At 48.4% G+C, this 27,760-nt stretch overlaps 2 protein-coding genes across 2 annotated transcripts; both read left to right on the top strand.

Annotated features, from left to right (window-relative positions):
- Positions 1 to 250: 250 nt before the first annotated feature.
- Positions 251 to 16,430, top strand: BRD8 (bromodomain containing 8). Its single transcript, XM_050905329.1, has 21 exons — positions 251 to 269; positions 632 to 728; positions 1,407 to 1,476; positions 2,482 to 2,531; positions 3,624 to 3,746; positions 3,891 to 3,971; positions 4,434 to 4,498; positions 5,111 to 5,247; positions 5,682 to 5,897; positions 7,178 to 7,322; positions 8,513 to 8,722; positions 9,138 to 9,418; positions 9,925 to 10,380; positions 10,738 to 10,831; positions 11,042 to 11,088; positions 11,447 to 11,661; positions 11,964 to 12,056; positions 12,261 to 12,329; positions 13,036 to 13,213; positions 13,875 to 13,979; positions 16,023 to 16,430. Exons 1-21 carry the CDS (start codon positions 251 to 253, stop codon positions 16,080 to 16,082), a joined length of 2,811 nt encoding a protein of 936 aa, XP_050761286.1. The 3' UTR covers positions 16,083 to 16,430.
- Positions 16,431 to 22,483: 6,053 nt separating this feature from the next.
- On the top strand, positions 22,484 to 27,604 carry NHP2 (NHP2 ribonucleoprotein). The gene is made up of 9 exons (XM_050905330.1): positions 22,484 to 22,538; positions 22,634 to 22,779; positions 23,527 to 23,613; positions 24,050 to 24,118; positions 25,092 to 25,322; positions 26,081 to 26,280; positions 26,371 to 26,440; positions 26,512 to 26,617; positions 27,320 to 27,604. The coding sequence occupies exons 2-9, from the start codon at positions 22,691 to 22,693 to the stop codon at positions 27,443 to 27,445; spliced, it is 978 nt and encodes a 325-aa protein (XP_050761287.1). The 5' UTR covers positions 22,484 to 22,538; positions 22,634 to 22,690; the 3' UTR covers positions 27,446 to 27,604.
- The last annotated feature ends 156 nt before the right edge of the window (positions 27,605 to 27,760 follow it).

Genomic DNA, 27,760 nt, shown 5'->3' on the forward strand with positions numbered 1-27,760 from the left:
CGCCGCCGCCTCGCGCCCACCTCGCGTCCGCGCAGCGCCTACTGTTGGGGTTTCAAACCTCGCCGCCCGCCCGCTCCGCCAATGGGGGCCCGCGCCCGCGCGGCCGCCAATCAGTGCCAGCGGTGGGGCAGCAGGGGCGGGGCCCGAGCGCTCGGCCGCCCGCGCGCCCGGGGACGGTTAGGGGCGCGCACGCCTCCCGGCGGGCTTTGCGCGCGGCTCCGCCCTGACTCCCTCAGGCCGGGTGGGGAAGATGGCGGCGGGGCCGGGCAGTGAGTGCGGGGCCTGTCGGGAGAGGCGGCGGGGAGCGGTTGGGCGGCGGAGAGGGAGCGGCGGCGGCGGCCCGCGGCAGCGGGGCTGGGGCGGGAAGGGGGCAAGGGAACGGCCTGAGGAGAATTGCCCGGTTCCGAAGGGAGGGGGTGGGGCCAATAGTGGCGTGAGGGGGGCGGGGGCAACGCCCGGGGGAGGGGTGGGGCTACGGCTGGTGCGGCCGCAGGGGGCGGGGTCCACGCCGCGGGGGGGGGGGCGTGGCCAGCGGTCGGGGGCGGGGTTCCAGGTTTGGGGTCCCCGGGGGTGCTGCCGGGGCTGCGCGGGGCGGAGGCGGGTCCGTGCACTCCTTCCCCTCTCCCGGCAGAGCACAAGCTGCTGAGCGCCGGCCCCACGGAGCCATGGTCCATCCGCGAGAAGCTCTGCCTGGCCTCGTCTGTCATGCGGAGCGGGGACCAGAACTGGTAAGGGAGCGGGGCGCAGCGAGGATGATGTCCACTGCACCGGCACTGGGCTCCCGGGGCAAAGCATGGGTTGTGTGCTGTACTGGTGCATGGCTTTTCACTGTGCCGGTTCGTTGTGCAACAGCTTGTCATAAACACTTCTGCTTTCTGTGTACTTTCTGTTCAAAACAAAGTTGGGCTGTTAAAGATGGAAGTATTAGACATGTGCCTTGAAAATCTTTTTGCTTCTTTCATAATTACTGTGTGGAAACAGAAGTGTGTTAGTCAGAACAGAGAGTAACGTTATTCCAACATAATTTGGAAGAGGTGAGTTGTGGTCAAGGAGGATATTTGATAACAGACTCCTGCGCATTGCTTCTGCACTTGTAGCTCTGTTTTGCTGCCTTTTTCCCCTCGCCAAAGTAAAGTTTTTGTGGAAATGTAATGGTGTCATCAGAAGCTAGAAGCTTGCTTTTCGAAGCAAGGGAGGGAAGCTGTTGTTTGTTTGGGAGTAGGCAGATATTTTTGAGTCCAGGGGCTGTACTTCAGTAATTCCCAAACATAACAACTCATTAACAAGTTCATTGTGTTTATGGGGGCTATTCAGTGATGAATGTCAAGACAGGTTAGCATCTTTTCTCTGCATGTTGGTTGGGGAAGAAAGTAAGTTGATGGTGACTCGCCATTTCTCTCCTATAGGGTCTCAGTCAGCAGAGCTATCAAACCTTTTGCAGAGCCAGGACGCCCACCTGACTGGTTTTCCCAGAAGGTAAGATACTAGCATTTGAGTCTTGGAAAAAATGCGTTCTGCATGGGATAAGTTAGACAGCTGCTTAAGAGAATCTATTTCTTGCTTTTAAAAAAGATAGCAAAATTAATTTTAAAAAAACAGTTTTGTATAAATCAGATAAAATACTTTTTTCTGTTTCTGAAATTAAATTTGAGCTTACAGTACAGTTGGATAAGGTTAAGGAAAAGACAAGAATGATCAAAGATATGAAACAGCTTCCTTGTAAGGGGTGACTAAGTAAGATAGAACCCTTCAACATAAAAAAGAGATGAGTAACGGAAGATACGACAGATGTCTGTATAATCAGAAGTGAAGTGAAGTTGAGGATGAATAAGGATTAATTGTTAGTGCTTTGTCCAGTACAAGATTTAGAGGCTATTAAGTAAGACTAACAGGAGGCAGGTTCAAAGCAAACCTGAAGAGATTGTTCTTCACCAGACATGTAATTAAGCTGTGGAATTCCTTGCCCCAGGAATTTGTGGATGCCCATATATTTTGGTGTGTCCTGCTGTTTGGGCACGCACCTGCGATTTTTGTATAAGAGACAGAGAGATGAAGAGGATCAAAGGAGAAGTTGGGGTTTTTATGTTGCTGACTGTTTCTGTTAAGCTATGAAACTGGCCTTGATACAATTTTAATTTGTTTTCACCATTGAAATATTTTTGGTTCATGTTCACAGACAGAAACGTTACTAATCATCCTTGCATGCTTTGATTTCTAAATTGTTAGTTGGGAGCGTCTGTTCTTTAGCTTTGTTTTGGAGATCAGCCTGGGCAGTGCTAGAGTAAAAGAGTGAATATGCTTCTTCACTTTGTGCTACGCTAAGTTATAGCCATGGGGGAAACTCTGGAGAAGAGTGTCAGATATGTTCATAAAGTGTTAGACCTCTGAAGAAGTAGGAGTAAGTGCCCTGTAGGCTTTGTTGGTAGGCGTTTGCTGATGCTGACTCTTTGGTGTCCTCTGACTTTCTTTGTTTCTTCTTAGCACTGTGCATCTCAGTATTCAGAGCTCTTGGAGACTACGGAGACCCCTAAGTGAGTACAAAGTCTGAAGCAAGTACAGTCTGCAGCAATTTTGGGTGGACTTGTTGGTTCTTACAGCAAAGGACTTGATAGTGCTCCTCCCAAAAGAAGTGTACAGGAACAAGGAAATTCAGTTGTGATAGCTGGCATGAATGGACAGTGGGATCAGGGTATGGCAGATGGGGGAGATGGGCAAGCCCAAGGTATTTCTTAGATTGTGCTTCCCATATCTCATTATCTTGTCTCTTTTTTTCATAAGACCAAAGTATTTCACTATTACATGATTCTAAAACTGGTCACTCTGTACTTGTTAGTGTCTTCCATATGCCCCTACTGTTGTTACAATACATGGCAGGGTAATGGGGGCCTCTTTGCCACGGCTCCATTTTTAAGTGTTGCAGTGTGCATTTGGGGACTTAATGCAGCAAAAAGAGATATTTATTTGGCTGGAATAAAACACTACCTATTAGTCTTATTGATCAGAAGCTTTACACATAAAATTATCATTTAGAATAGGGGTAGAAAAGACAGCCAGAGTGAGAAGGGGAAGCATTTTGTATTTGTCTTTATTTTGCAGTGGTTTCTTGTAGTTTTCTTATCAATGCTATTACTACAGCTTTGTGGTCTCAGATATTTCTCACTCTTAAATCCACGCATTTTGTTTTGAGACTTCACATCAAATTAAATTAGAGGCAGGATGTTTAGAAGTAGTATTTGTGATAGTGCTGAATGATCTTCAGCACTAGAGTTGCAAAGACAAAGGACTTCGTAGAGTTATTGAGGAAAAAAAGTAGATGTTTCTTCGTGGGTAGTAGGAATCTTCTCTGAAGTTGAATGATTTTTTTCAGGTTGAGAATTTGTAGTGGGCTTGCATCTTTGATCTGTTCCTGATGTCTTTAACACTGGACGCATTTAAGAATTAGATAAACTTTTCAGAAGAAATTGTTTGAACATTGTGCTGTCCAGTATCATTTAAGAGAAACTGGAAGAGGAGGTTGATTTTTTTTTTTTGTGTATGTTTGTGTCAGGAATGACAGACAGCAGCCATTTATGAAAGGAGAACTGGGGTTTTCTGTGTTTCATGTTTTTTCTGTTATTCTATAGGAGAAAACGTGGTGAGAAGGGAGAAGTTGTGGAAACTGTGGAAGATGTTATTGTGCGGAAACTGACTGCAGAAAGAGTTGAGGAGTTGAAGAAAATTATTAAAGAAACACAGGAGAAATACAGGTATGTGGCAGAGGCATTAAGCTGTGGTGCACCTGAGAGTCCTGTCTTGAAAAAGTGGCCTAAGTGGGATGGTGCTTGGGGTGAAAATGCTGCTTAGGGTACATTGTTCAGTGATAAGTAAGTAAGAAGATTTTCTGATTACAGGCAACTCAAGAAGGATGCAGAGCTGATCCAGGCCGGACACATGGATAACAGACTGGAGGAGCTGTGCAATGAGATTATGATGTGGGTTGTTTCATTATTTCCATGTTGTGCCTTCTTCTGAGATTGTAGTTGCCTGACACTGTGTGTTTGTCAGACACCTCTTGCTCCGCGTACATTGAGTTAAGAGAAGCAGGGCAGCTGGGCAGATGCTTTGGCCTCTGAGGGTGAACTTAGTTTAGATTGGGGGGCGCCATCTTGTGTGGAACATCTTTTGGAGTTTCTCAGTGAAGAGCTCAGTGATGGCTTGCAGCATCATGCTTGCCTCCTCCGTTTTGATAATCAGCTGGAAGTGAAATTTCCTGCCAAGTGTGTCGTTCTCTGACTGGTCTCTGACTCTGCTTCCTTCCTCAGAGGATTTGAGCCTGAGTCTGCAGAGGCAGGTCATTGTTGTCTGGAGATAAAGGGGTGGGGGTCAGTAAGCTGCAGGAGGAACTAAGGGGAAGTGGGACACTGTGTGACAGTAGGTTTTGGTTCTGTATACAGAAAGAAAAAAATGGAGGAGGAGGAGGCAGAAGTCAAGAGGAAGGCTACAGATGCTGCTTATCAGGGTAAGCGGGAAATGAGCTTCCTTACTCCTCCTCAGATAGAGATGCATATGTTCATAAGAACATTTGGGAAATATTTAAGTCTTGTTAAGACCTGTTCAGGAGGAATTCCGTGACCCTAGCAGTTGGAAAGAAAGATTATATTCTCTTTCCAGCACTGTATTCGTAACAGGGCAAAATGCAGAGACTTCTGAGAAGGGAACAAATTCTGTAGAAAAGGTATATCTAAGAGGAAGCAGGATTAGCAAGGAGCTCTCTGTTAGAATGTCAGACTTTTCACCCCTTTGGTTTTGCCAATAGTTTTACTATTGTCTGAAGATAAAAGGAAGAGAGATTTGTTCTGAATGTTTAATTCATTTATAATTCTTGGGGCAATTCAGAGAACTAACCTACCAGTGGTGGGAGGTGGTGAATACCCAACTGCTACGGAAATCTGAAATTAAAGTGCATTACCCAATGCTAGTATTATTTGTGAACTGAGCCTAGTGTGGTGCAAGAAATTCCTAGAATATAAATTGTTTTCTTAGGATTCTTTAGGATGAAGTCAGAGGTAACTCTCAGGGACTGTCCAAGATGGAGTCATGGAATCTCACTTTTTTTTCTGTTCTCTTTCAGCTCGTCAGGCCATTAAGAATCCGCCACGACGATTAACAGGTGTGATGGTTCGCTCCCCTGCAGGCTCAACCTCCCCAGGGGGAGATTATGCTCTGGGAGATCTGTCTCAGCCTGCTGTGGACGAGACCAGTCCAGGGGTAAGGATGCTTCCCACGGTAAGAGGGAAAGACCAGCTTGGGACGTGGGGCTCTGCGTCCATCATGGAACAGGAGCCTGGGGAGAAGCCCTTGCCTTGTTTTGCAGACTTCTCGCTGTGGTAGCGCTGTAGTGTGGTTGATGTACAGTGCTGCTCGAGATACGTGTCCTCTTCCATGTCTGTGGTGATCAGGTGCCTGGATCAAAGTCTATGCAGGGGCGTCAGTGGGTTGGCCAGGCAGTCTTCTGTGTGTGCCTAGGAAGTGGCACTACAGGGCAGGGAAAGGGTGAAAGCATATGCCTGGAGTAGGTGTAGCGAGTGAATGGAGTAGGTGTCTGTGGTGTGCTGGATCAATGCTCTTGGGGGAAGGAGCAAGTGGGGCTAGTCCGTGTGGTGGAGTGTGGCTTTGAACAGTGTGGTTTTTCTCTTTCTCAGGTCACTCCAGGGACATTGCCCAGCACCCCAGTTGCCTCCTTCATTGGAATCCCTGACACCCCTCCAGGCTCTGCTCCCCTGGATGCCCCCATGACCCCAGTCACTGATGATTCACCCCAGAAAAAGATGCTAGGACAAAAAGCAACTCCGCCTCCTTCCCCTCTGCTCTCAGAGCTGCTGAAGAAGGGCAGTCTCCTGCCCACAAGCCCCAGGCTGGTATGGAGCTCTCTGCTCATATATGCAAGCACACAAACAATTTGCTCCAGACTCTCCCACTGAAAAAGGGGGAGCTGCAAAGGCTTTTTAAAAATGTACAGTTTTTGTGAGAGTCCCAACAGAAGTGATATCCGAGAGATATAATTACCCCTGTGAGCCACAGAAGAGGGACCCTTTCCCAGCAGTACTGTGGGTGCAGGACTGCAGGGATCATTCAGCCCATAGGACTGGCTGTCTTCCCTCAGTCATAAGGAGTTGGAGTTGCAGGCCTTGCCAGCAGAAATCGTTCTCCCTGGGGGAGGGAGCATGTTAGTCAGCATCATCCCGATCAGCCTCCGTGGAGGTGTTCTTGATTTCTACTTCGGACTCACAATTCTTTACATCTTGGCAGGAAGTTGAGTTTCAATATTTGTAATAGGTCTTAGCATAGGAGTAGGGAGTCCTTTTAATGGGGTTTATGACCAATGTTGAAGTGCTTCAGTTTTCTCCTGATTGTAGACAGTTATTAAAATCACTGTGATGACAGCCCACTTCTGGTGTTAGTGACTCTGGAAGTCTTAGGAGGGCGACCATTGTTGACACTGTTCAGAGCCCAGTCTGAAAATAGCAGCCATCAGCCTGCCTATGGCACAGATGCCCTGTGTTAGTGCTTGTGTGATGGAATAGGTGTATTGCGGTTGACTTTCTTTTTTTGATAGTCAGATTTGGGGTCTTTTCTATTTGTTAGCTTGGGTAGATGTTCCATGGGTTCTGTGTTTGCAGGGTGCAATGTAACATAGGGTGGAGCAAGGAAAGGTAATGGCTGTGGAAGACTGGGTTTTCTTTGTATCGACAGGACTGTTTTACATCTGCTTCAAGGTCTGTTATAGGTTTACTGTGTGACCTTGATAGAGTTACTTTCCATCTTGATGCTTCAGTTTCCCTCAACTCAAAATCAGGGATAATTCCGTGCCATCTCAGGGGGTAGAAAGGCTGGTATGTGTAAAGGATTGTGAGGTCCTTGAACAGAGGAACTAAGGTAGAGCAAATGATGTATTTGGCCTAACTTCAAAAGAAGGTGGCACTGAAGCTGTATTGTAGCTGAAGAACAACAGCTAGTTTCAGACTGTCATGGTGTCCACTTGCATAAGGGGCCTCAGGCAGGGACTAGACTGGACAAAAAGTGCAGAAAAAATGCTGACACAGCAAATGATGGACATATTCATGGAGGTGCATATCTGGCAGAGAATCAATGATGTGATGGTATCTCCAGGAACTTCAGTTGTGTCCTCCTTTGGCAGGTTGGTGAAAACGAAATGGCAGTGGCTTCTGGTCACATGAACAGCTCAGGAGTCCTGCTGGAGGTAGGAAGCGTCCTTCCAGTGCTGCACAGTGGGGAAATGCAGTCAGCACCTGGTGTTGTCCCTGCATCTCCTGCTGCTTCAGGTAACTTGGGACTCTCCCTGTACAGTTCTCCCTTCAGATGTACCTTCAGACTGTTCTATGAATTCTCTTTGGAGAGAGATGAAGGACATCTAGCCTGGCTGGTTTTGGGGCTTCTTTATGAGTTGTATTCCTATTTCTGTACCCCCTGTCCCTCTCACCCCTACTTTTTTTTAAGAAGACCCTAATCCTTACAGAAAAAAGAGTGCCTTCATCTAAAATGACTGAAACAATTAGACTTGATTCAATCCTCATCCATGCAGTCTAGTTCTCTGGTTTTGACACTGGCTAGTACCAGGCATTTCCGTGTAGAAGGAAAGGGTTAGTTGACAGGGAGTTGGGGAAAAAATGGTCTAGTATCTGGTTCCCATTGTGTCAAACTGCAGCTCCCTGTGAATCTGGAGAACTTGTGTGTCTTACCTCTGCTTTAGATTAGAGGTCTGTTGAGGATTAGACCACTGTGGACTGTGAGCTCCAGAGAAAGTTCCACAGAGCAGGGGGTGGGAGGGACAGTGCAAGAGTCTTTGCATTGGGCCTTTTCAGAACAACCTGCCTAAGGTGAAGTTTCTTCTCAGCTCATGCTAACCAGTGGTTTAATCACATTGTCTGCAACTGAGGATTTATGCCATTCATTCGTATATAATTCCATATAGAATAATCTCAGTTTCCTTATCCACGTCTGTTCTTTAAGACCTGTTAATTTGGTCCAGACAGTTCAGTAAATTCAGCCTGGAAGTTACAGCTAAGATGAGTGGCAACCTTTGATATAAAACGAATTCTCCAGGAAAGGCCTGCAAAGAGATCCCCTCTGCTCCCTTCCAGCTCCTGTGATGACTGTTTGTCTTGGCTTACCTTGTGTGGCTCTCTCAGCACTGTTTTTCAGATTTCCTGTAATTTTATTGGGATGAGCCTTTGGAAGGGCATCTCTCTGCATGTGTGGCTTAGCCTGTCCAGCCCTTACATTGAACACCATCTCCCATAGTCTGCATGATTCTGTGTCAGACTGCACACACAAAGGAGTCATGCATTTTTGGTGCAGGTTCTCCATATAGCTTTTGGGACCATTTATAGGTACCTCTCAGTGTCTTTTCCCAGAAGAAGCCACCAGCCAGTGAGGAGCCCAGTGGTGGCTTTGTGGACTTCAGTGGTGGCTGCTTCTTGCTCATGTGCTTTTCCCTTCTACTCTCTGTTAGGTGCTCCTACGCTTTCCCGGCTTTTAGAAGCTGGTCCTGCACAGTTCACCTCACCTCTTGCTTCCTTCTCCGCTGTTGCCAGCGAACCTCCAGCTAAGCTCCTGCCACCCCCCGTAGAGCCTGTGTCTCAGGCAACCATTGTCATGATGCCCACGCTGTCAGCACCATCCGTTGTGCCACCAGCTGCAGCTCCAGAAAGCGTAGCCACAGGTGCGTTCCTGAACTACGCACTCGTAGGTCATGCACTGCTGGAAAACAGAAGTTCCATTGGGATCAGCACCCAGCGAGCTCTCAGCTGGCCTTCTGTCACCTCAGACTCACCATCCTTGATGAAAGGACGGTTACAGCTGGGTTCTGGAGTAAACAGATGGTCTTAAACAGGATTTGCTGGGTGGGGGTGCTAATGGTATGTTGCTAGATTGTGGTTCAAGGGCTGGAATCTCACTTTGTCTCTACTGTGGGAAAGCAAACCTGTATTTGTCTTTTATTTTTCTAAGCCATATGCTCTTGTGGGTGGACCTGGGATACTTGCGGTTGGTGCTTGGTCTTATCCACTGCAGTATTTGTTTATGTGGGCTTGACTTCTCCAGATTGGTCTCTGATTGTCACTCTCATTCTTGTGCAGTGAGCCAGCCAGAAGCCTGTGTTTCCATGGAGGCAGTGTCTGATTCCCATACCGTGACAGTGTCCATGGACAGCAGTGAAATATCCATGATCATTGATTCCATCAAGAAAGAGTGCTTGGGTTCTGGGGCTGGCAGCACTGCAGGGTCTTCCAAAGATCACTGCATGGATGGGAAAGAAGACCTGGATTTGGCTGAGAAAATGGATATTGCAGTGTCCTATACGGGGGAAGAGCTGGACTTCGATACTGTTGGAAATATTATAGCCATCATTGAGGACAAGGTAAACGGGCAAAGCAGAGTGCCAGTGCCTTTTGCTCCACATCCAGTTAGGTTAATCTCAAGTGATTACTGTTCACCAATTTAGTTAGTTTAAACAAGCAAGAAATAACTATTCCAAAATGCACGTTCTCACCATTGTTGTCCAGATCAATAGGAAATGACCCTATGACACCACTGCTGCCTGTCTGCCACGTTTAGCCTGGTGCTCCTCTTCAGAGTGCAGAAAGAAAGCTCTTTCTTCTTCATGTTGGGTAGGGTTTGGGTCACGTCTCTGGCAGACAAATGAGCACTGCTTGCAGCATACATTCCGGGAGTGCTGTATTTCTGAAACTGAAGCTCCACGCGAGACTCCGCAGGGAGCGATACGAGTCTGGTTGCAAAAGGCAACTTTGTAAACCCAGTACACCGGGTTTTACACAATTGTCTCATTACCAAATAACATGAACCTTTTTTTAATCCCTCTTTCTGACCTTGGCCTGCACTACTGTGTTTGTTTTGGCAATAAAGGTAGACGACCACCCTGAAGTCCTGGATGCAGCAGTTGTTGAAGCTGCTCTGTCTTCTTTCTGCGAAGATACCGATGACCCTCAGACCCTGCCTGGCCCGTGGGAACACTCAATTTGTCAGGAACACGAGAAACAGGCCCAGATACCCCAAGTGTCTGTGACTGTGAAGCAGGAGAGACTGGAGTGTGAGGAGCCAGAGGCAAAAGGAATTCGAGACCTAATGGGCATTGGCGAGCTGGGATCAGAAATAAAGACAGAAGCTGCAGAGCAGGAGCAGAATCAGCTGGGCCCTGAGGAAACGATACCAGCAACTGCAAGAGTGACAGAAACACCAGAGCTTAGAAGTCAAGAGATAGAAGAGGATCAAAGAGCAGCTGTAGCAGCAGGAGAGACTTCTGAAATCGAGATAGAATCAGCCAAGGGAGAAGACGCAGTGCACAATACAGTGAAGACAGAGGTATGTGGGCAGAGAGGCTGTCTGGAACCGGTGTGGGGAAAGAAAGGAGCAGTTGTGGCAGGTAGGAGAGAAGTTTAGAGGAAGGATGACTGCTGGGTTGAAGGTGACCCTTCAATGAATGTGACTGACTGTTTTCTTGGGAGTCATGCTGCTGATCTGTTCGATCTGCAGAGAAGCACTCTGCTTTAGGCAGTACCTTTGTGTATCTCCCCCCGCCCACGTGCAGAATTGCTGTTGGGAAGGTGCTCAGTGAACTTCATTGCCTTGAGTTAGGTTAGGGTGAGTGAGATGTGCCCACACCTTCACTGAAGTAAGCTGACACAAACGTCTAGATTTGTGCATTTCTCTTCCCTCCAGACCCCACCTGATGATGATTCATCCCCTCCACAAGTCCCAAATGTGAGTGAAGACTCCTCACAGGCTGATGTTCAGCACAAATTTGAGCTGTCAGGTAACTTAATTCAGCTAGGAAATCTTTTACATGCAACATTATTAGCTGGATAGTTGTCAGTGATCTGGTTCAGGTTTTTTGGGGAGGAGGGAGAAAAGAGATGTGTAGGAACAGTGGTAATTACTGCAGGACAGTAGGCATTGGTGCAGGAGCTTTTATAGGAAAGACTGCTTTGGAGGATCAACCTTTCTGCTTTTCTTTCTTTCACAGAGTCAATGAAGGAGGAGGCCCAAGCCCTGTTTAGGAGTCAGATGAAGGTAATTCTCAATTGGTTGTAGTCATCTTGAGTTTATTAGTAACATCTCACTGCTGCTGCTTCCTGGCTCCCATCTGCTGAAAAGCAAAGCTTCCATTCAGCACTGAGAAGTGGGCAGTCTGCAGTTGGAGCTAAAGGGGAGATTGCTTCAGGCGCTATAAAGCTGTGTGTGTATGTGTGTTTCTGTGTCTGCGGGGGGAGGCAGGGCAGGATAGAGTGACTAGGATTTTGTGAAAGTGCCTGTACAGTTGTCAGCAGTGTAGCAAGAAAATCATGTTGCTTGCTGAACCATAGTTGCTTTGGAGGCTCTGAGTTGCTGCTGTAGCTGGCTGTGCAGACTCATGAACTCTGTGTTTCAGGATGGGCAGGGTGAAGAGGATGATGAGGATGGTGCTAGTGAGGCTGCCAGTTTGGAGGAACCCAAAGAAGAAGATCAGGGTGAGGGATATCTATCAGAGATGGATAACGAACCCCCCGTGAGTGAGAGCGATGATGGCTTCAGTGTCCATAATGCACCTTTACAGTCTCACACGCTAGCCGACTCCATCCCCAGCAGCCCAGCCTCCTCGCAGTTGTGAGTATCAGTGAAGCTCTCAGGCACGCAGGTGCAAATCCCACGCTATTTTGTGGGGAGAGCATAGGATTCGCATTTCTGTTTTGCTGAGTGGATCCAAAGGGGGCATTTGTTGATAATTTGTCTGGTTCTTGCTTACAAGTGCAAGTGTGCAGACAGCGCCATAGTACCAGGTCCCATTTTTTTCTTTCTGTCTTTGGCATGGTTTAGCGTAGGCATGTCAAAGGCAAAACAAACCATAAGGTTTCTGCTCCGAGGCAATATGCAGACTCCTGAAGGAAGTCCTATTCTTTTCTTCCCAGCTCAGTGTGCAGTGAGGACCAGGAAGCAATCCAGGCCCAGAAGATCTGGAAGAAAGCCATCATGCTAGTTTGGAGAGCAGCAGCTAATCACAGGTGAGTTCGATATCTTGAGAAGTGGCAGAAAGAAATGACTAATCCTAGACAAGTCTCCACTCTCCCATCTTGGAGGCTCATCTGCCTTGGTACCGGGAGATAATGAATCATACTGTTACTGGTAGCAGACAGATAAACATGAGAGCATGATACAAATATTTACCAGCAAGGCCAGGACACTAAGTAGACTCCTTCTCTGTGCAGGTACGCCAATGTCTTCCTACAGCCTGTAACTGACGATATAGCACCAGGCTACCACAGTATTGTGCAGAGGTGAGTCTCAGCAGTCTTCTGTCATTAGAACTCTGTATGTTTGCGTATTTGTGTAGGGATTTCTGGCAGGAACGATGTAGTTTTTGGCTGCCATGCAGACTGCAAGTCTTGGAAAATTATTTTTATCTGGTATGATTCAGTCAGAAACAGGTTTCCCCCAGAAAAGGGTCATCTTCAGTAACAGATACATGTCTTTATGCAGCCCTGTTTTTGAATGAAGTACAGGTTTACATGGAACATTTTTTGTCAGTAAGGTGGTATGTGACTGATCTGCTTCTCCCAGTTTCTATCCAATGGTAGGATTTAATCTTTGAAATTCCAAAGACCTATCTTCTTTAATCAGCATTTTTTACTGTCCCAGGTAGTGGACTAATCTGGAAGAATTACCAGAATCCCCTGCTAGCCCCTGAAATCTCTCCTAAACAATTCAGTGGCTGCAGCTCTAGCTCCTTAGTGTCCCCTTCAGTGATGCCTGGAGAAGGCATATGCCTCTCCTGAGGCATCTGTCACGCCGTTGTTACCATTCATGGTGTCTTCTGACCCAACGCCTTGGTACTCAGGAACACAGCCTGTGTGGGGGAGAACCTATTTGGCGAAATTAAATAGATGGTCTAACTAGACATGTTACAGACCCAGGGCTGTTTGTAGAAGAGTGGGGAAAGAGTTTAATATTTCTGTTGCTATTTTGACTGCATTTCTTTCATAGGCCAATGGATTTATCTACCATCAAAAAGAACATTGAGAATGGGCTGATACGAACCACAGCTGAGTTCCAGCGTGATATTATGCTGATGTTTCAAAATGCAGTTATGTACAACAGCTCTGACCATGATGTGTACCACATGGCTGTGGAGATGCAGCGAGATGTCCTGGAGCAGATCCAGGTAAAGTACTGAGCTGAGGCCAGTGCGGGACAGAGCATCTGCCTTGGTCCATAGGTATGGGAAAGACTTCTGGATGTAAGACCGCAGTTTCACTCACAGTGTCTTTGAATGAAGTAGTCCCATCTTTCCCTGCATCTCTCTTGTGCTAGCTCAGGTGTTTGTGGTGAACTAGATTGTGGATAAGTTAAAACTAACACAGCAAAATGTTTTTTAGGTTCAGCCCAGACCAATTTCAAATCTAATTTCCTTCAGGGAAACGCTTAGGCCAGCAAGAACCAGGGTGTGGTTCAGGAACAGAAACAAACAACCAAGAATGGTGAATGACAGGGGACGCAATTGCTTCTTTTGATGGCTGTGTTGCTTTACGCTGGTATAAAGTGTACATGAAACTGTGTCCTGTGAACATATGCCATTTAAAATTTCTTGTGAAGTAGAATGTCCCAGCTGGCAGGGCTAACAGAGTTTGAACTGGGGTTTTATATCCTCAGGACTTGTGGCTTCTGAGGTAAATGGGGGAACTTATTCTGAGCAGCAGACAAGGAACTGAAACTGCCTCTGAGCCAATCATTCCCAGCCTGTGGTTTGTGATAGTTAAATGACACGCACCAACTGAGCTTGTTTTGCCTGAGAATCTTAAGACTTGAGTGTGGTTTTCTTGCAGCAATTTCTGGCCACACAACTGATCATGCAAACATCGGAGTCAGGGATCAGTGCAAAGAGCCTGCGTGGGCGAGACTCCACTCGCAAGCAAGATGCTTCGGAGAAGGTGAGAATGCTGCACCCTGTGGAAGGGCACTTGGTATCTTTTGAAGAATCCCAAGATACTGCATGAAGTTCCCATACCAAAGAGGCAGAATGTTTTTTGAGATTGCAATGGCTCCATCATCTTCATGTGAACAATTTTTCTTTAAATGTGTCCATTGATTAGATTTCAGCTCTGGAGCTGTACATCATCCCAGAGGCAAGTCTCATGAGTTTTTTCTGTAATCCCAATGGTTCTATCCCATTTTTAAAAACAGGTGATGAAAACTGCAGGGAAGTGAACAGTGTTGGAAGAGGTGTGATATGGCAGGAAGGTGAAGGTGTAGAGAATTGGAACACTAGCCTTTGCCGTGGCCTTCACTTCCTAGTCAGATTTTTAGAACCAGGGAATCACTCCAGTCTGGTTTGCTGTGTAAAACACACCAGAGAACCTTTGACTTCCGCACTGATCTAAACTAACAGCAATGTAGGTTGGTTTGTTTTTTTCCTTCTGTAAAGACACATCCAAACTTGATTAAGCGATCTCAAGTGCTCTCAGCTGGTGCACACAACATTGTGACAGCAAGGACTGCCTGCTTAGTTCTAGTGGCAACTGCACAGTGCAGAAATTGTTTGGTAGACCAGGCCTTGCCATGGCTGAGGAGGGGATATCCCTTTCCTAGCATTCTGACTCTCGCAGTATCCCTCTTTTGTCCGTTTTTATGTTCCTGCTGCATAAGACTGATGCCATGCGGGAAGGGGAGTGGGGCACATGTTTCTCTATGCTCGTGTGTGGGCTCAATGCTTCTGTGTGGTGTGTGCATTTCCATATCTGATATCTGATAAGTCCTTCTGTTTGGCCTTTTAACAGGACAGTGTCCCAATGGGCTCTCCTGCCTTCCTTCTCTCTCTCTTTGTAAGTATTGAAAGGCTCCAGCAGGTACTGCAGTACTGCTGGCAGCGTGCTCTGCTCCTTGTCTGGGTGATCACTGCGCTGCCACAGCATCCTTAACGCTGCAGCGGTGTGTGTTTAACTTAGGGGCTGTACAACCGTGATCATTAGAGAAGAAACATCTCAGTCCCATATTCTCAGCGTGGGTGAGTGGGAGGGGCTTCAGTCTTTTCTTCTGGTTCCAAGTGTTCTCGTTTTGTCATCTGCCTTTGCTTTTCTCCACAACTTCTCTCCTGCTTTCTTTCCATGTAAGTGGGAAGACAGACCAAGTGGTGCAGTACTGTAGTTCCTACATCTCTCATGCTTATACAGCTGCCCCTTCGGCACGTTCAAGACAGTACAAAAGGTCTTGGGAAAGTGAGGAGTCAGCTGTGTACTCCTTTATCATTCATGGTCCAGAAAGCAAATAAGATACTCTGCAGAAATACCTTGCCCTGTGCCTGTGGTGATCTGGAAGTGTTTGGAAAAATATTCCCTCCGGGAAACCCCAAGTCTCTGAGTTGCGGGGAGGAGAGAGGGGAGGAAGATGGAGAGTTGTTTTTTTCTCGCGCATATATATCTAAAGACAGAGGAGTACTCCGGGAGAGTCAGCATGTCAGCCAGAGGGAGAGGGCAGCGGATCAAAGGAAGCTCTCAGCTCGCCTTCTACTCATGGAAAGGAGCTGTGCGGAGAAACTAGGGAGCTAGTGCCAGGGTCACTCAACTGGAGGAGCACTTCCCATAGGGATCAGCAGCTGATAAGGTAGGTTAGTCAGCAGTTTCCTCTTCCCATCTTAAGAGCCAAGCTAGAATCTGCCGCTTAGGAGAAAGCCTGCACTGTACAGGCTCCAAAAGCATCTGTCTGGGCGAGAGCCTTGTTGCCTCTCTCTGCCCTGGCTGCCAGCAGTGCACAGAGATGCTGCAAATCCCAGCACCTGTGCTGTGTCCAGAGTGAATTTTAGGTAGGTCTGCAGGCAGGCCTCCCCAGGCCTTCTTAGGACAGCTTCCCTTTCTCCTGTTTGGAAGGCATGAAAAGTTGTTACCAGATGCCCAATTCCTTACCTCCCCAAGTGCTGGAGGAAGTGTTTTGTGTTTAGGGTTGCATAACTCTCTCTTTTTTGTTTGCCTTGTGACTAGGACGGAGGCACCAGAGGGCGTCGCTGTGCCATCGAGGCAGACATGAAGATGAAGAAGTGATGCTGCAGGCAGACGGAAGATCCCAGCACCTAGCATCCAGAGCTGGAGTGCAAGCAAGATGCTGTTAACAGCTGTTGGAGGAGGAAGAAAAGCTGCAAGTCCATTTCTGGGACCTGGTCCACCTTCGTCACTTGCCCCTCTGGAAAGCAGTGTCTCGTCGGAATGTGTAACCCAAAGAAACTTCCCCGGAGGGGAAGACTAGCCCCCCTGCCTGTTTTAGGGCAGTTGTCTTGGGCTTCATCAGTGTTCTGGTGTTAGCTAGCAACTGGTGGCTCGTATGTACTGTAATGTGAAGTGTACAGATTTTTACTAGTGATGTGTAAATGTGTATGTATATTAAAGTCTGGGAACAAATCCAGTGTACAGCGTGCAGTGTACTGAGCATCACAGCTCTCTGCAGTGAGGAACCCTGTTTTTTGTACAAGCGTGCATACCTGTCTTGAATATCTGCAAATGTAACTCTCTGCCAGTTACCCGTACAGCACACAAGCATGGCAGAGCTTTGACATTAGAGACAATCCGTTAATCATGGGAATGTTGCATAGTGCTTGGATGGAGGGGAAGATTCCCTGCTTGAGTGTGTGAGAATATGGCTCTGTTGTGATGAAACGGGAGATCTAACCATGAGAAGTTAAATACTACAGTCTTGTTGGAGCTTTCCTTAAGAGACCAATGTATTGAAATGAACCTCACATTCTTTCCCCAGAGATTTGTAAAGGGTACGCTAGTCAGAGTGAAAATCTGTAATTCCAGCAGCTGTAGGCATGCCAGTACCTGGTTTCACATCTGAGCTTGTGAACTGTTTCTCTCTACTGGAAATTACACTTCTTTTCCTCAGCAACATGGATGCTTAACTGACGTTTAAGTTCTCTGTGACAATTTTCAAGTCACCTTCTTATTTTCTGGTCATATGATCTGTGAGATGAAACTTGCATATTTTTGCCGCCATGACCTTCCAGGGGAAAAAAAAACCCCAAAACATTGTCCTTCCTGATGCTTGCAGCGGCTGGGAGTGGTCCGTGCCGCTTTGTGCAGCGTGTACAGGGTGCAGCTTTCTGACACACAAGCTGCAGGAAACAGTCATTGCGATTAAGACCAGAGGGATTGTTACCTTACCTTGATTTTCACAAGTTTTGTGTTGAAATTGGTTGTGCCTGCTGTGTTGAGTCCCATGTTTGGCTTGTGTATGTTTCCACCAAGAATCACTCTACCTTTGATGCTAGAAATGTAGAATCCTTTGGTTGGCTTACTGGTTAATTTTCCTTCACTACTGAAATTGGGAATGAATTTCTGATTTCAATTTTTATGGACTCAGTTTCCAGAGATAACAGGTGGTTAAGTTCATAGCACAAAAAGTTACAGGTTTCTTTTGGTTCCTGGTACTTTATGGAATAGTTTAAGTTGGAAAGGACCTCTGAGCATTTATCTAGTCCAACCTGCTGCTCAAAGCAGGGCCAGCTTCACGGGTAGATCAGGTTGCTCGGAGCCTTGTCTAGTCAAGTTTTGAAAATCTCCCAAGGATGGAGATTCCCTAACCCCTCTGGACTTGTTTCAGTGCTTACCCACTCTCATGGAGTAAACATTTACCTTATGTCCAGTCTGAATTTCCTTTGGTGCAGCTTGTCATCACTGCCTCCTCTCCTTTCACTGTTGGACACTGAGAGGAGGCTGGCTCCATCTCCTCTGAAAGACCTCTACCCTGTCTTTGTCCGTGTTGAAAAATTGAAGTTGCAGCACGTGGGAGGACCTTTATCATGCCCACTAGTAACTTGCTTTCATTATGGAAAGCATTGCTGTTCGTTCCTACCCTTGGTTTCTTCTCTTAACCAGGTATTTTCCCCTCAAAGAGCCTTTTCTCTTGTCCCATGACATTTTAATAGCCTTTAATGATGTTTAAGATCTTTAAAAATCTAAGATATGATTTTCCTCCACAGAGCCCCATTGCCTCTTTCCCAATTCATCATCTCATGCTCTGACTACTAATTCTGTTCTTCCTAATACTTTGTTCTAATCTGTCTAGTGCAGAGCTTAGGCTTACTGTGCTGCATCTCCCAACATCCACTCTTTTACAGATAGATAATAACAATCGCATCTTTCTGTTTTTCTTGTGCTGTGGCTAATTTAAATGACAGGTTACACAGCATAGGTTTGGTGCTGTTAGATTTAAGCTTCTTTAGGACTGAGGAGTGAATCCCAAGTGGTTCTAAGGTTTACTCCCTCCTTCAAATTGTTCTAAAACCTCCTCTGTTGACATTTTAATTAGAAACAGTCTCTCCGACCCATCCCAAGAGAAAGTCTCGTGTGATCTCCTCTGTGGCGATTGCTGATAATGATGATTAATTTGGTTTTTCCAACTGGCCCTATTTTCCGCTGAGATGTTTGGCACTAATCATGCATCATCCCCCCGATCATCTGGCAGCTCTCTGCTTCTGATGTTTTTGATGAGGTTTGTTGTTGTTATTTGCTTTTATGTCTTTAGCAAATTGTTCCATTTTTTTTCTTTTTTTTTTTGCTTCTTTGTGGATTCTACATTTCATTTACTAGAGTTCAGGCTTTTATCATTTTTCTTGTTTTGACATGTAAGTTCCTTTTAAAGGCTGTCTTTTTTATTTCAAACAGCTTTTTCTCATATCGGCGAGGGTTGCGCAGTGTCTGATCTCTGCAAAGCGAACTAAGACTTTCCAATTTGATAATGATTCCTTGCTGGTGACTTATTTATGTAGCCAGCATAATTAAGAACTGTCAGGCAGTTCTTAATTAAAAGTTGAAGTCTGTATCTTTTTGTCCCTTATTTTTTGTACAGAATTGGTACGGAACTAAGCAGTCTGTAATTATTTCACTCATGCCACTTGTCTTGCACTAATGCTGCTGTTCCACTGTCTGGCATCTTGAGTCTTCCAAGATTTAGTAAAACTGAACATAAGGCTGAAGATCTTTTTAATCGATGCTTATGCCCAAGTTCCCTAGGCTTCTTGATTTTAAAATGCTTATCCCTCTCAACTGGAGTACAGGAAGATGATCACAAGTGATTGGATTACCTTAGGCTAAGGCTTTTCTGTTCAGCTGAGCTGCAGTGGCTGGTTTTGCTTGTGCAGCCAGCTCTGCTGATGGTGCAGGAAAGCACTTCAGGCATGGGGTTACTCTTCAGATAAAATCACAGTTTGCCCAACTCCTTCAGCTGGAAGCTGAGAGCAGTTAATGTTATCTCTTACCTCATCAAATTTTATCTGCTTCTCCTGAAGTTAACTTTGAAAGAGGTTTCAGAAGGACGGCCTTGTGGATCCTAGCTCTGCTTGTAAGTTCATAAAATAAGCAAACAAGTTTTCTCATCCCACACCCAATGGATTCCTTATTTTTCCCAGGTATGCACCATAAGCTTTATATGTAGCTGTGCTAGCAGTCCTGAGAATGCAAAAGGAAGTCAGTGAGAAATGTGCTTGTTTAATATTCCGGAAAAATTAGGTTGTACATAATTAACTGAAAACTCTAAAGACACTAATTAATGCATAGAATTCTCTATAGGTACAGCATCCAGGCAGCTGAGTTCAGTGGCAAGATACAGATTTTTCTAACAGTCATTTACTGTTGTTACTGTGACTCTGCAAGCAATTTCCCAGGCTTAGAGAAATCATAGTGGACTTGTGCAGTAGAAGACACTTAGGCATGGACTAATGAATAGAGATGAAATGAATGGTTTCTTCCTTCTTAAGAGAATGCTAACTTTTATTTTATGAAATGTGTAGAACTGTCCCCTATCATTGTGTGACTGTGCATGGTTATAATTCTTCTGGCTCAGGTACACAAGATACCACCATCTAGCTAAATCACATCTGTCACTTTCAAAACAAAGAGTCTGTAGTGTTTGTAATAAGTTGTTTCCAGTATAAAAAGCTCTCAAGGGGCAGCAAAGGGAATTTCAGTGAGTTGTCCTTGGAGTCAGTAGTTGTTCACAATTGTCAGCAGCTCAGGAGCCCTGGCATGACTTGGTTTGACCTTACTGCTGCCTGCCTTCGGCACCTTAAACATCTAGCATCCAACAAAGCTGCATGCTCCTAACCAGTTCAGCATCCCCTGAGCACAGTAACCCACCGACCCTTGGGCAGGGGGAGAGCACAGCAAAAGCACCAGAAAACCTGAAATTCAGTTGCTCTGAAATGTCAGTTTGTGTTGCAGAGCTACGGCCCTGCCACGTGCTGCCAAGTGTGGGCTCAGGTGTAGGCTGCTCGCCTCACGGAGTCCTTCCCATGCTTTGGCTCTCTGAGTATGTCAGGAAATAAGCTAGGCTTTGCAGTTCTGGATCAGGGTACAAAGAAATTGCTGTCTCTCTCTTTATGTTTGTTTGCAGACGGGCCATTCCTGGGTGTGGTGGGAGTCTGAGACAGAGTCTTCCAGCGAGTCAGAGAAGAACAGTGACTTCCAGTCTCTTCTCAGCTGGGATTCAAGCTTGGATCTGGATGTGGGGAGCTGGAGGAATACTGAAGAGGTGGCCATGGGGAAGCTAGAGGAGAGCAGCCGAGAGGCAGACCACGAGGCGGAGTTCAGTGAGCCTTTCTGGGAGGATGATAGTGAAGACTACCAAAAGGCAGAGAGGCCATGTGAAGATGACAGTCTTCTCCAGTTCTTCTCAGAGGTATGGCTGTGTGGATGACAGGAAAGTGGGCAGCATAGTTCAGGCCTTCCTGAAACATTAGGGTTTTCAGGGCCTCCACCATCATTATGCACAGAAACAGTCTGGGGAAGGAGCAGATGCCCTGAGTTCACTTGCTCCCTGTCCCAAGCCTAGCCCTTCCTCCCATTTAAAGCTGGCACCGCAACGAGGCAGCTACTTTGCCAAAACACAGCTCACCGTAAAGCACAGAGATGTCAGTGAACTGACACTATAATAATAACACAGGGCTTCATCAGAAGGCTTTGCAAGGATTCCTAAAAATGGAAAGGCGTTCATGAGTGAAAGCAAAAATAGCATCTGTTCTGCTTATTTTTTCTTCCTTTTGCCTTCACAATTTGAAGCAATAAATCTCTGTGTTGCAGGTAACCCGGATGATGGAGGCTCTCCGCATTAGCAGCACAGAGTCATCACAGACTCAGTGGGATTATTGTGGCTCTGGGAAGCAGGGTGATGGGGAAGATGTGAGGTGCCAGGAAAAGACCACAGGAACAGCAGTCTCAGGAGCAGAGGAAAGTCAGCTACACATCCTGGCAAAAGATGAGAAAGAGCACTTCCCGGGAAGAGAGGTAGGGGAGGGCGGTCCTAAGGGAGCTTCTGGTCCTGGATGAGAGGCGAGACAGTGAAGGAAATCGGCTCTAGAAGAGATGGGGAAGTCCCAGGTTCCGAGTGGGGAGACAGGGACACAGAGGAGGAGACAGCAGGGAGGGGAATGCAAAAGAAATGTATGAGAGGAAGGATGTTTTTTATGTATGGATGTATATCTTTATGAACAGGAAGCTTGTTACAGATCAAACCCTCAGATGCGAGTTGGAGGAATGGCTCCTTGGCAGTGTAAAGGTGACTCATGAGAGCTGGCAGTCTGCTCTCAGGTTTAAGGCGAGATTGGAATACTTGCCTTGTTCTAATCGCTGTGTTATGCAGCACACAGCTTGGCTGGTTTCAGGCCCACGTGGCTGTGATATCAATAACCATCTGCCCCTGGAGACCGTCATGTCTTGGAAGCAGGCACTGTCTAGCCTGGGTTTGCATCAGTCCTGTGTCTAGGGGGCCTGTGGGCTCCCACCAGCCTGCGAGGTGTTGCTGGGACAGGTAACATAGCAGTGGAAGAACAGTGCCATTTTTCCACACTCACATTTGTTCCCTTGCAAACTTAGACACTGGAGACAGAAATAACTTTCAGGGTTCTTGCATTTCACCTGTTCAGCCAGGACGGTGTTATTCCTAGCAGTTCCCTCGCAGTTCTCCCAGTGGTCAAAGCCAAACACAGCACAGTGTCCACTTTCTTCCTGAGGAGTCTGCTCCATGCTTCAGATCTCTTGAGGATTCTTAGGTGCCCCTGCACATAATCCCTCTTCTGGACTCCAAAAAGCCTCTCTCCCTGCATTCTCTACATTTTATTAGCAAATCACTACAACAGCAGCAACACTCTCCTCCTTGGCTGAGTCTATTCTCTGTCATATTCATGTGGGAGTTCGTGAGGAAACAACCTTGTTGCACTCTGGGGGATCTTGTTATCTGTGTCTTGAGCTTTAACAAGCCTGAGGCAGTCTTACCTCAGCTTCTAATTGCCCTCTCACATCCATGACTCTTCCCAGAAAAGCAGACAGACACAACACCGGGCACCAGTCAGCTCCACAGTGTTTGTGTTAGCCAGAGGTGGTTATGATCCAAGAGATCAGACCCAGCTGTTACTGGAGTACTGGGCAGCACAGTGAAGGTCTGAATAAGGTCAAACATCATCCTCCAGAATAAGAGAGCGAGCTAGCTCCCAGCTGAGACTGGATGCAGTAAGGGGATGTGCAGCAGGCTGCCTTCTAGATAAAGAATTCAGGTGATAGGCTGATATTTTAGCCGTATCTTCCTTTTCCTCTCTGCTCTTCAGGACAGGACTCAAGAGACACCTGGAGAACAAGCTTTAGGTGAGCCGCATCCACAGGAGATGAGTAATCAGGCCCAGGATCAAGATGATAGTGATAGCACCTCTACAGCCCCTGTGCTGGGCTCCACAAGTCCTGCCAACACGCAGCTGTAAGTAGTTCGTTCTGCTCTCTTGCAGGCACAGTAGAACAGAGTTGTTTCCCTTGTCTCACATGAGAACAAGTGTATGGCACAGGTCACCTCCAGGAAGGTGAGATAGCCAAGGAGAACAGGAGGGAAGGAGGTAACTTGTGCTACCTCTGTGGAACTGTCAGCATTTTTGGGCATTGATCCTAAGCTGAAGTGAGAATAGTAGAGATTAAATAAGAGATTAAATGGAAAATACATGTTTCCTCAAGGCAGCTAGGCCTTGTGTCAGCTGGGCATCATGCTTTGTCAGGCAATGTCTAGTGCAGTTCCTAAGAGAGGCATTACCAGCCCCCTTTAGGCAGGTGCAGGCATGTCAGTCACATGCAGGCTATGCCATATGTGTGATCACCTGGGCTGCCTTTCAAAGGCAAACCGTGGGTTTTGGGGATGAGAAACTGAATAAAAAACACCTCAGTAAAGTTCTAATCTTTGGAGTAGCATGAGCTTTTTTATCCAATTTGATCGCGCCCTTTAGAGCTGCTCAGCTCAGCTCTTGTTTCTACCTATTGCCCAGCATCGTCCTGCATTCTGGATGTTTAGTTGTGCATTCACATGCAGAACACTTCCACCATGTCACCCTGAGAGGCTTTCGTAGCTACAGCAAAGGATCTCTGTGCTTCATCCACCTGCACGTGGTGGGTCCTAGCAGAATTGCCACCTCCTACTTTGTCTCAAGTGTGATGATCTGGCAATATATTTCCTCCACAGGGTGCAGCTGAGCTGGGATAACCCCCCACAGCGTTTGCTCTTCAAAAGAACTCTGTTGTCCATCTGGAAGATGATAGCCAGTCACAGGTATGTGGGGGCAAACGGTTGGATTGACATGGCTCCTGAACACATTGCCCTGAGTTCCAGCTCCTGTGTCACCAGGCCTTCTCCTCCCCTCCACAACAGCCACCACAGGCTGGCTTGTCTCTCCATGGCTTTGCTTCTGGCTGTCCTCACAGCAAGAACAGCTGCATCCTGCAAAGCTGGAGGGAACACGGCATATTTATTTCCTCTGCTTAATGTGGCAGAGCCCAAATGTTGCTTCCTACACAGCTGGCACAGCCAGCTTCAGCGAGGGGCTCAGCCTCCTCCCATGCCTAGTCATGCTAGCCACCAAATACTGGCTGTTGTAATAGGCTGTGGCCCTCACGGCAAGCGGGGAGAGGCAAGCACTGGTCCGTGTTGCAGTAGTGCATTTGGTGGAAAGGTGGACAGAGGTCATTCTTTGTGCTTGTCCCTGTAGATACAGTGGCCCGTTCCTGAAGGCTGTGTCAGAGAAACAAGCCCCTGGATACAGGGATGTGGTGAAGAGGTGAGTTTGTGGAGGAAGTGCTTACTAGTTGATTTCTCTCTGTTTTTTCTGTCTTCTCTGGTTTCCAAAGGGCCAGTGGAATGGTTTCCTTCCTCCTTTTCCAGAGTTTGGCTGTCACCAGCATCTCTCACTGATTTCTTTTATTAAAACTCCCTTCCGGGTGATTAGAACCTGGAAGCTTGCACTGACTCTGGTGCTGATAGGAATTGTGCCTGCCCTTTGCCGGCATTGCATGGCTGACTTACTCCAGGCACAGTCCATGCAGCTGTAAGCCCTGCCTGAGCAGGGGATTCAGCTTCTGCAGCTCAGCAGTCTCTTATCCCCATGCTGGAAGCGTGTGCCTCAGTCAATACCCTCTCCTCATCCACTGCTTGCTCCCCAGATGTTTTACTCTCAGTGGAGAAGTAGGTCATAAGAATATTTCCCAGAGAGATTAAGCGCATTTTTCAGAGCTGAATCATACTCTATTCTGGTCACAGTTGTCGTCTCTGCAGCCATTCATTTTCTCATTCTGTCAAAATAAGGGAAGTAATATTTATTCTCCATCATGTTCCCCTTATCAGCACTGCTATTTTTGCTAGTGGCACCATTTGATTTTAAGGGGTTTTAATAGATACCTATTTTAGTAACTTTTCTTTGTCCACTAAGACCTGGACTGACTTCATGAAGACTAATTACTAGAATCACTCAGCTTGCCTTCTCTGGAGCTCAACATCAAATTTTTTTTTAGAGGTGACTGCTAATGACCTGCCAAGTTGATTGGATAGCAAGTGTCGCATTGGCTAAACTTACTTGCCTGACTTAGAAGAAGAACATTTCTCACTCCTCCTCTTTGTCCTGAACAGTAAAATTGATTGAAAATAGCTGTGCTTTCAGGGCCACGCTGAAACAACAATAAGCACGTTCATGCAGAGCCTGAAGAATGCCTGGCCCTGGGTTGCAATTTAATTTTCCTTCTATCTGTCTTTTGTAGACCCATGGATTTAACCAGCATAAAGAGAAGACTGTCAAAGGGACACATTCAGTCCGTGGTCCAGTTCCAGCGTGACCTCATGCTCATGTTCCAGAATGCGGTGATGTACAACAGCTTCAACCACCAAGTGTACCGCATGGCCATGGAGATGCAGCGAGAGGTCTTGGAGCAGCTGCAGATGTTGGGTGAAGCCCTCCTGTGCTCAAGGGACAGGCTGGGGTCAGGGAGAAGGTAACAAGCCATGTCTGAGGGTTGTTTCTTTTGGAGCAGTGTTGTCTCCCTGGCTGAAGAGGTCTACTGGGGCTCAGGGGATGTGCCGACACTGTGGCAGTGGCCTTCGGCAGACCTAGTTATCCCCTAGTGGTGCCTGCCAGGTTGAAGGGGTAAGGAACAAAGTGGTTTCTAGGAGGGGCACTGGAAGGGAAACCTCCGTTCTTCCCTGGGAAAAGCAGCAGCGTAGCCCTGCAGTGAGAAAAGGTTTCCTGGGATGAAAAAAAGGGGAGAAAATCGTCTTTGTGACCAGCTGGGGTGAATAGGGGCCTGGCCCTGTGAAGGTGGCTGGCTGCACACCCAGGGTGCTGCAGGAGAGCTCTGTTGTCCGCTGCCTTCCCTGTAGGTTTGCAGCATTGCTGTGTTGGGGTTCGGACTGGGCTGAGCGTCGCTGCCCCGCGTCGCCTCAGGCCCTGAGGGCAGTCGCAGCCCTGCGGTGCTGCACCCTGCACTCACCGGGGAGGCCAGCACCGACTGCACCCCAGTAAAGGCTCGTGTCGGAAGCTTGTCCCCACGTGTTTGACGCCCCGGGGCGGGGAGGGAGCCGCGGCCGGAGGGGCCTCGGCCTGCGGGGGGGGGGGCCGGCAGGAGGCTTGGGGTCCGCAGGGACGGGGGCGGGAAGGCGCTCCTCGCCATTGGCTGGCGCTGTGGGCGGGCAACGCCAGAGGGGGTTGCCGATTGGTTGGCACAGAGGTGGCAGCTGTCAATCGTGCTTCCAGGGCTGCGCGTGACCCGGATGCGGAAGCGGCGGCGCGCGGCGGCGCGGCTATGGCGCGGGAGAAGCCGCCGGAGGCGGCGGCGGAGGCGGAGGGAACTCCCGAGCGCTCGTACCGGGAGCAGCTCGACTACCTGAACCCCATCGCCCAGCCGCTCGCCTCCCGCAAGCTGACGCGCAAGCTCTACAAGTGCATCAGGAAAGGTCTGGCTAGGGCCGGGGCTTGGTGGGGGCCGGGCCGGGCGGGACCGGGCCGTGGCGGCGCAGCCCCCTCACGGTGTATTTCTCTTGCAGCGGCCAAACACAAGCAGATCCGTCGCGGCGTGAAGGAGGTCCAGAAGTTCATCAACAAGGGCGAGAAGGGGTAAGCGCTGCCCCAGCCCCGCTGCCCCGGCCCGGCCCTGCCCGGCAGCTGACACAGGCTTTCCCCTACAGGATCACGGTGCTGGCCGGCGACACGCTGCCTATCGATGTGTACTGCCACATCCCCATCATGTGCGAAGACAGGAACCTCCCCTACGCATACGTCCCTTCCAAATCGGTAAGGGGCTGGGGCTGCGCAGCCGGGAGGTACCAGCCCCAGTGAGAGGGAACCCGGTGGGCAGCACCCGGCCCGGGCTGTGACAGGAGCCTTCCCGGGGAGGCGCAAATCTGGTGCCTGAGTAAAGCACCGGGTGCTTGTCTGTGGCCAGGGCATGAGAGGGACAGACAGACGCAGCTCGGGTGTTGGAGTGTTTTGCTGTGGGACTGCAGAACTGTTTGCCCTAGTCGAGGCCCTGCAACATTTGGGGACGGGAGCTCTCTGGGATGGAGCCGGGACACATCTTCCCCTCTTAGTTGTGAGCTGGGACCTGGCTGCTTGCAGAAGCGAGATGCTGGCCGAGGTGCGTTGGTGGGGCATCCTCCCCTTTGTAGAATGGAAGTTAGGGGGGGTCGGAGTCTTTGGGACTTCGCCCCTGGTGCAGGCAGCTCTGCAGACCCTGGCTGCCCGCCCTGGGGAAGGAGTACGGCGCATGAAGCAGGTGCCAGCCCAGCGCTTCGCTTCCAGAGCATGGGAGATGAGCTGGGAAGAGGGTTCTTAAACCCAGCACGACTCCGGAGGGCTTGGGCTTGAGGGGCTGGCAGAGACGTCTTCCCGGCGTTAGACCGGGGCATGAAGCGTGTTGGCTGGGTGTCAGGCCTTCCCTCTGGGGGGGACCCGGCACCCCCCAGCCTCCCCCACAGCCTCGCTCTGTTCCCGCAGGACCTGGGAGCTGCAGCCGGCTCGAAGCGCCCGACCTGCGTTATCATGATCAAGCCCCACGAGGAGTACCAGGAGACCTACGATGAGTGCTTGGCAGAGGTGGGGGCCCTGCCCCTGCCGCTGTGAAGAGCTGGGGACGGGCTGCGCCCCGCAGGACGGTGGCGTGTCCTTGTTCCTCTGCTCTGGGGCCGTGGCCTCGTGTTTGTGCGGATGTTGCCGAGGGCACTGACCGGGGGGTGGTGAGCGCTGTTGGGGTGAATAAAGGTGTTTGTGGGTTTTGTTGGACGCGATGCCGGCACTCCGTACTGGGCGGGCGGGGGGCTGGCACGGCTGGGAGGCCGCCGCGCCGCCAGGGGGCGTCCGCGCTCCGGCCTGCGGAGGGGGCGGGGAGACACCCGTTCCCGGGGAGGGGTGGGGGTACGTCCAGGCACCGTTGAGCCA

Source organism: Gymnogyps californianus, chromosome 14, assembly GCF_018139145.2.
Source record: "Gymnogyps californianus isolate 813 chromosome 14, ASM1813914v2, whole genome shotgun sequence".
Taxonomy (NCBI): Eukaryota; Metazoa; Chordata; class Aves; order Accipitriformes; family Cathartidae; genus Gymnogyps; species Gymnogyps californianus.

Bases quoted from the DNA above. Each gene is read 5' to 3' on its own strand.
- BRD8 (XM_050905329.1), top strand. The intron at 11,089-11,446 runs GTAATTCTCAAT...TCTGTGTTTCAG, and splicing joins TGTTTAGGAGTCAGATGAAG to GATGGGCAGGGTGAAGAGGA. The intron at 13,214-13,874 runs GTAAAGTACTGA...GTTTTCTTGCAG, and splicing joins ATGTCCTGGAGCAGATCCAG to CAATTTCTGGCCACACAACT.
- NHP2 (XM_050905330.1), top strand. From the start codon at position 22,691: ATGAGTAATCAGGCCCAGGATCAAGATGATAGTGATAGCACCTCTACA. The intron at 25,323-26,080 runs GTAACAAGCCAT...TCGTGCTTCCAG, and splicing joins AGGCTGGGGTCAGGGAGAAG to GGCTGCGCGTGACCCGGATG. The intron at 26,281-26,370 runs GTCTGGCTAGGG...TTTCTCTTGCAG, and splicing joins CTACAAGTGCATCAGGAAAG to CGGCCAAACACAAGCAGATC.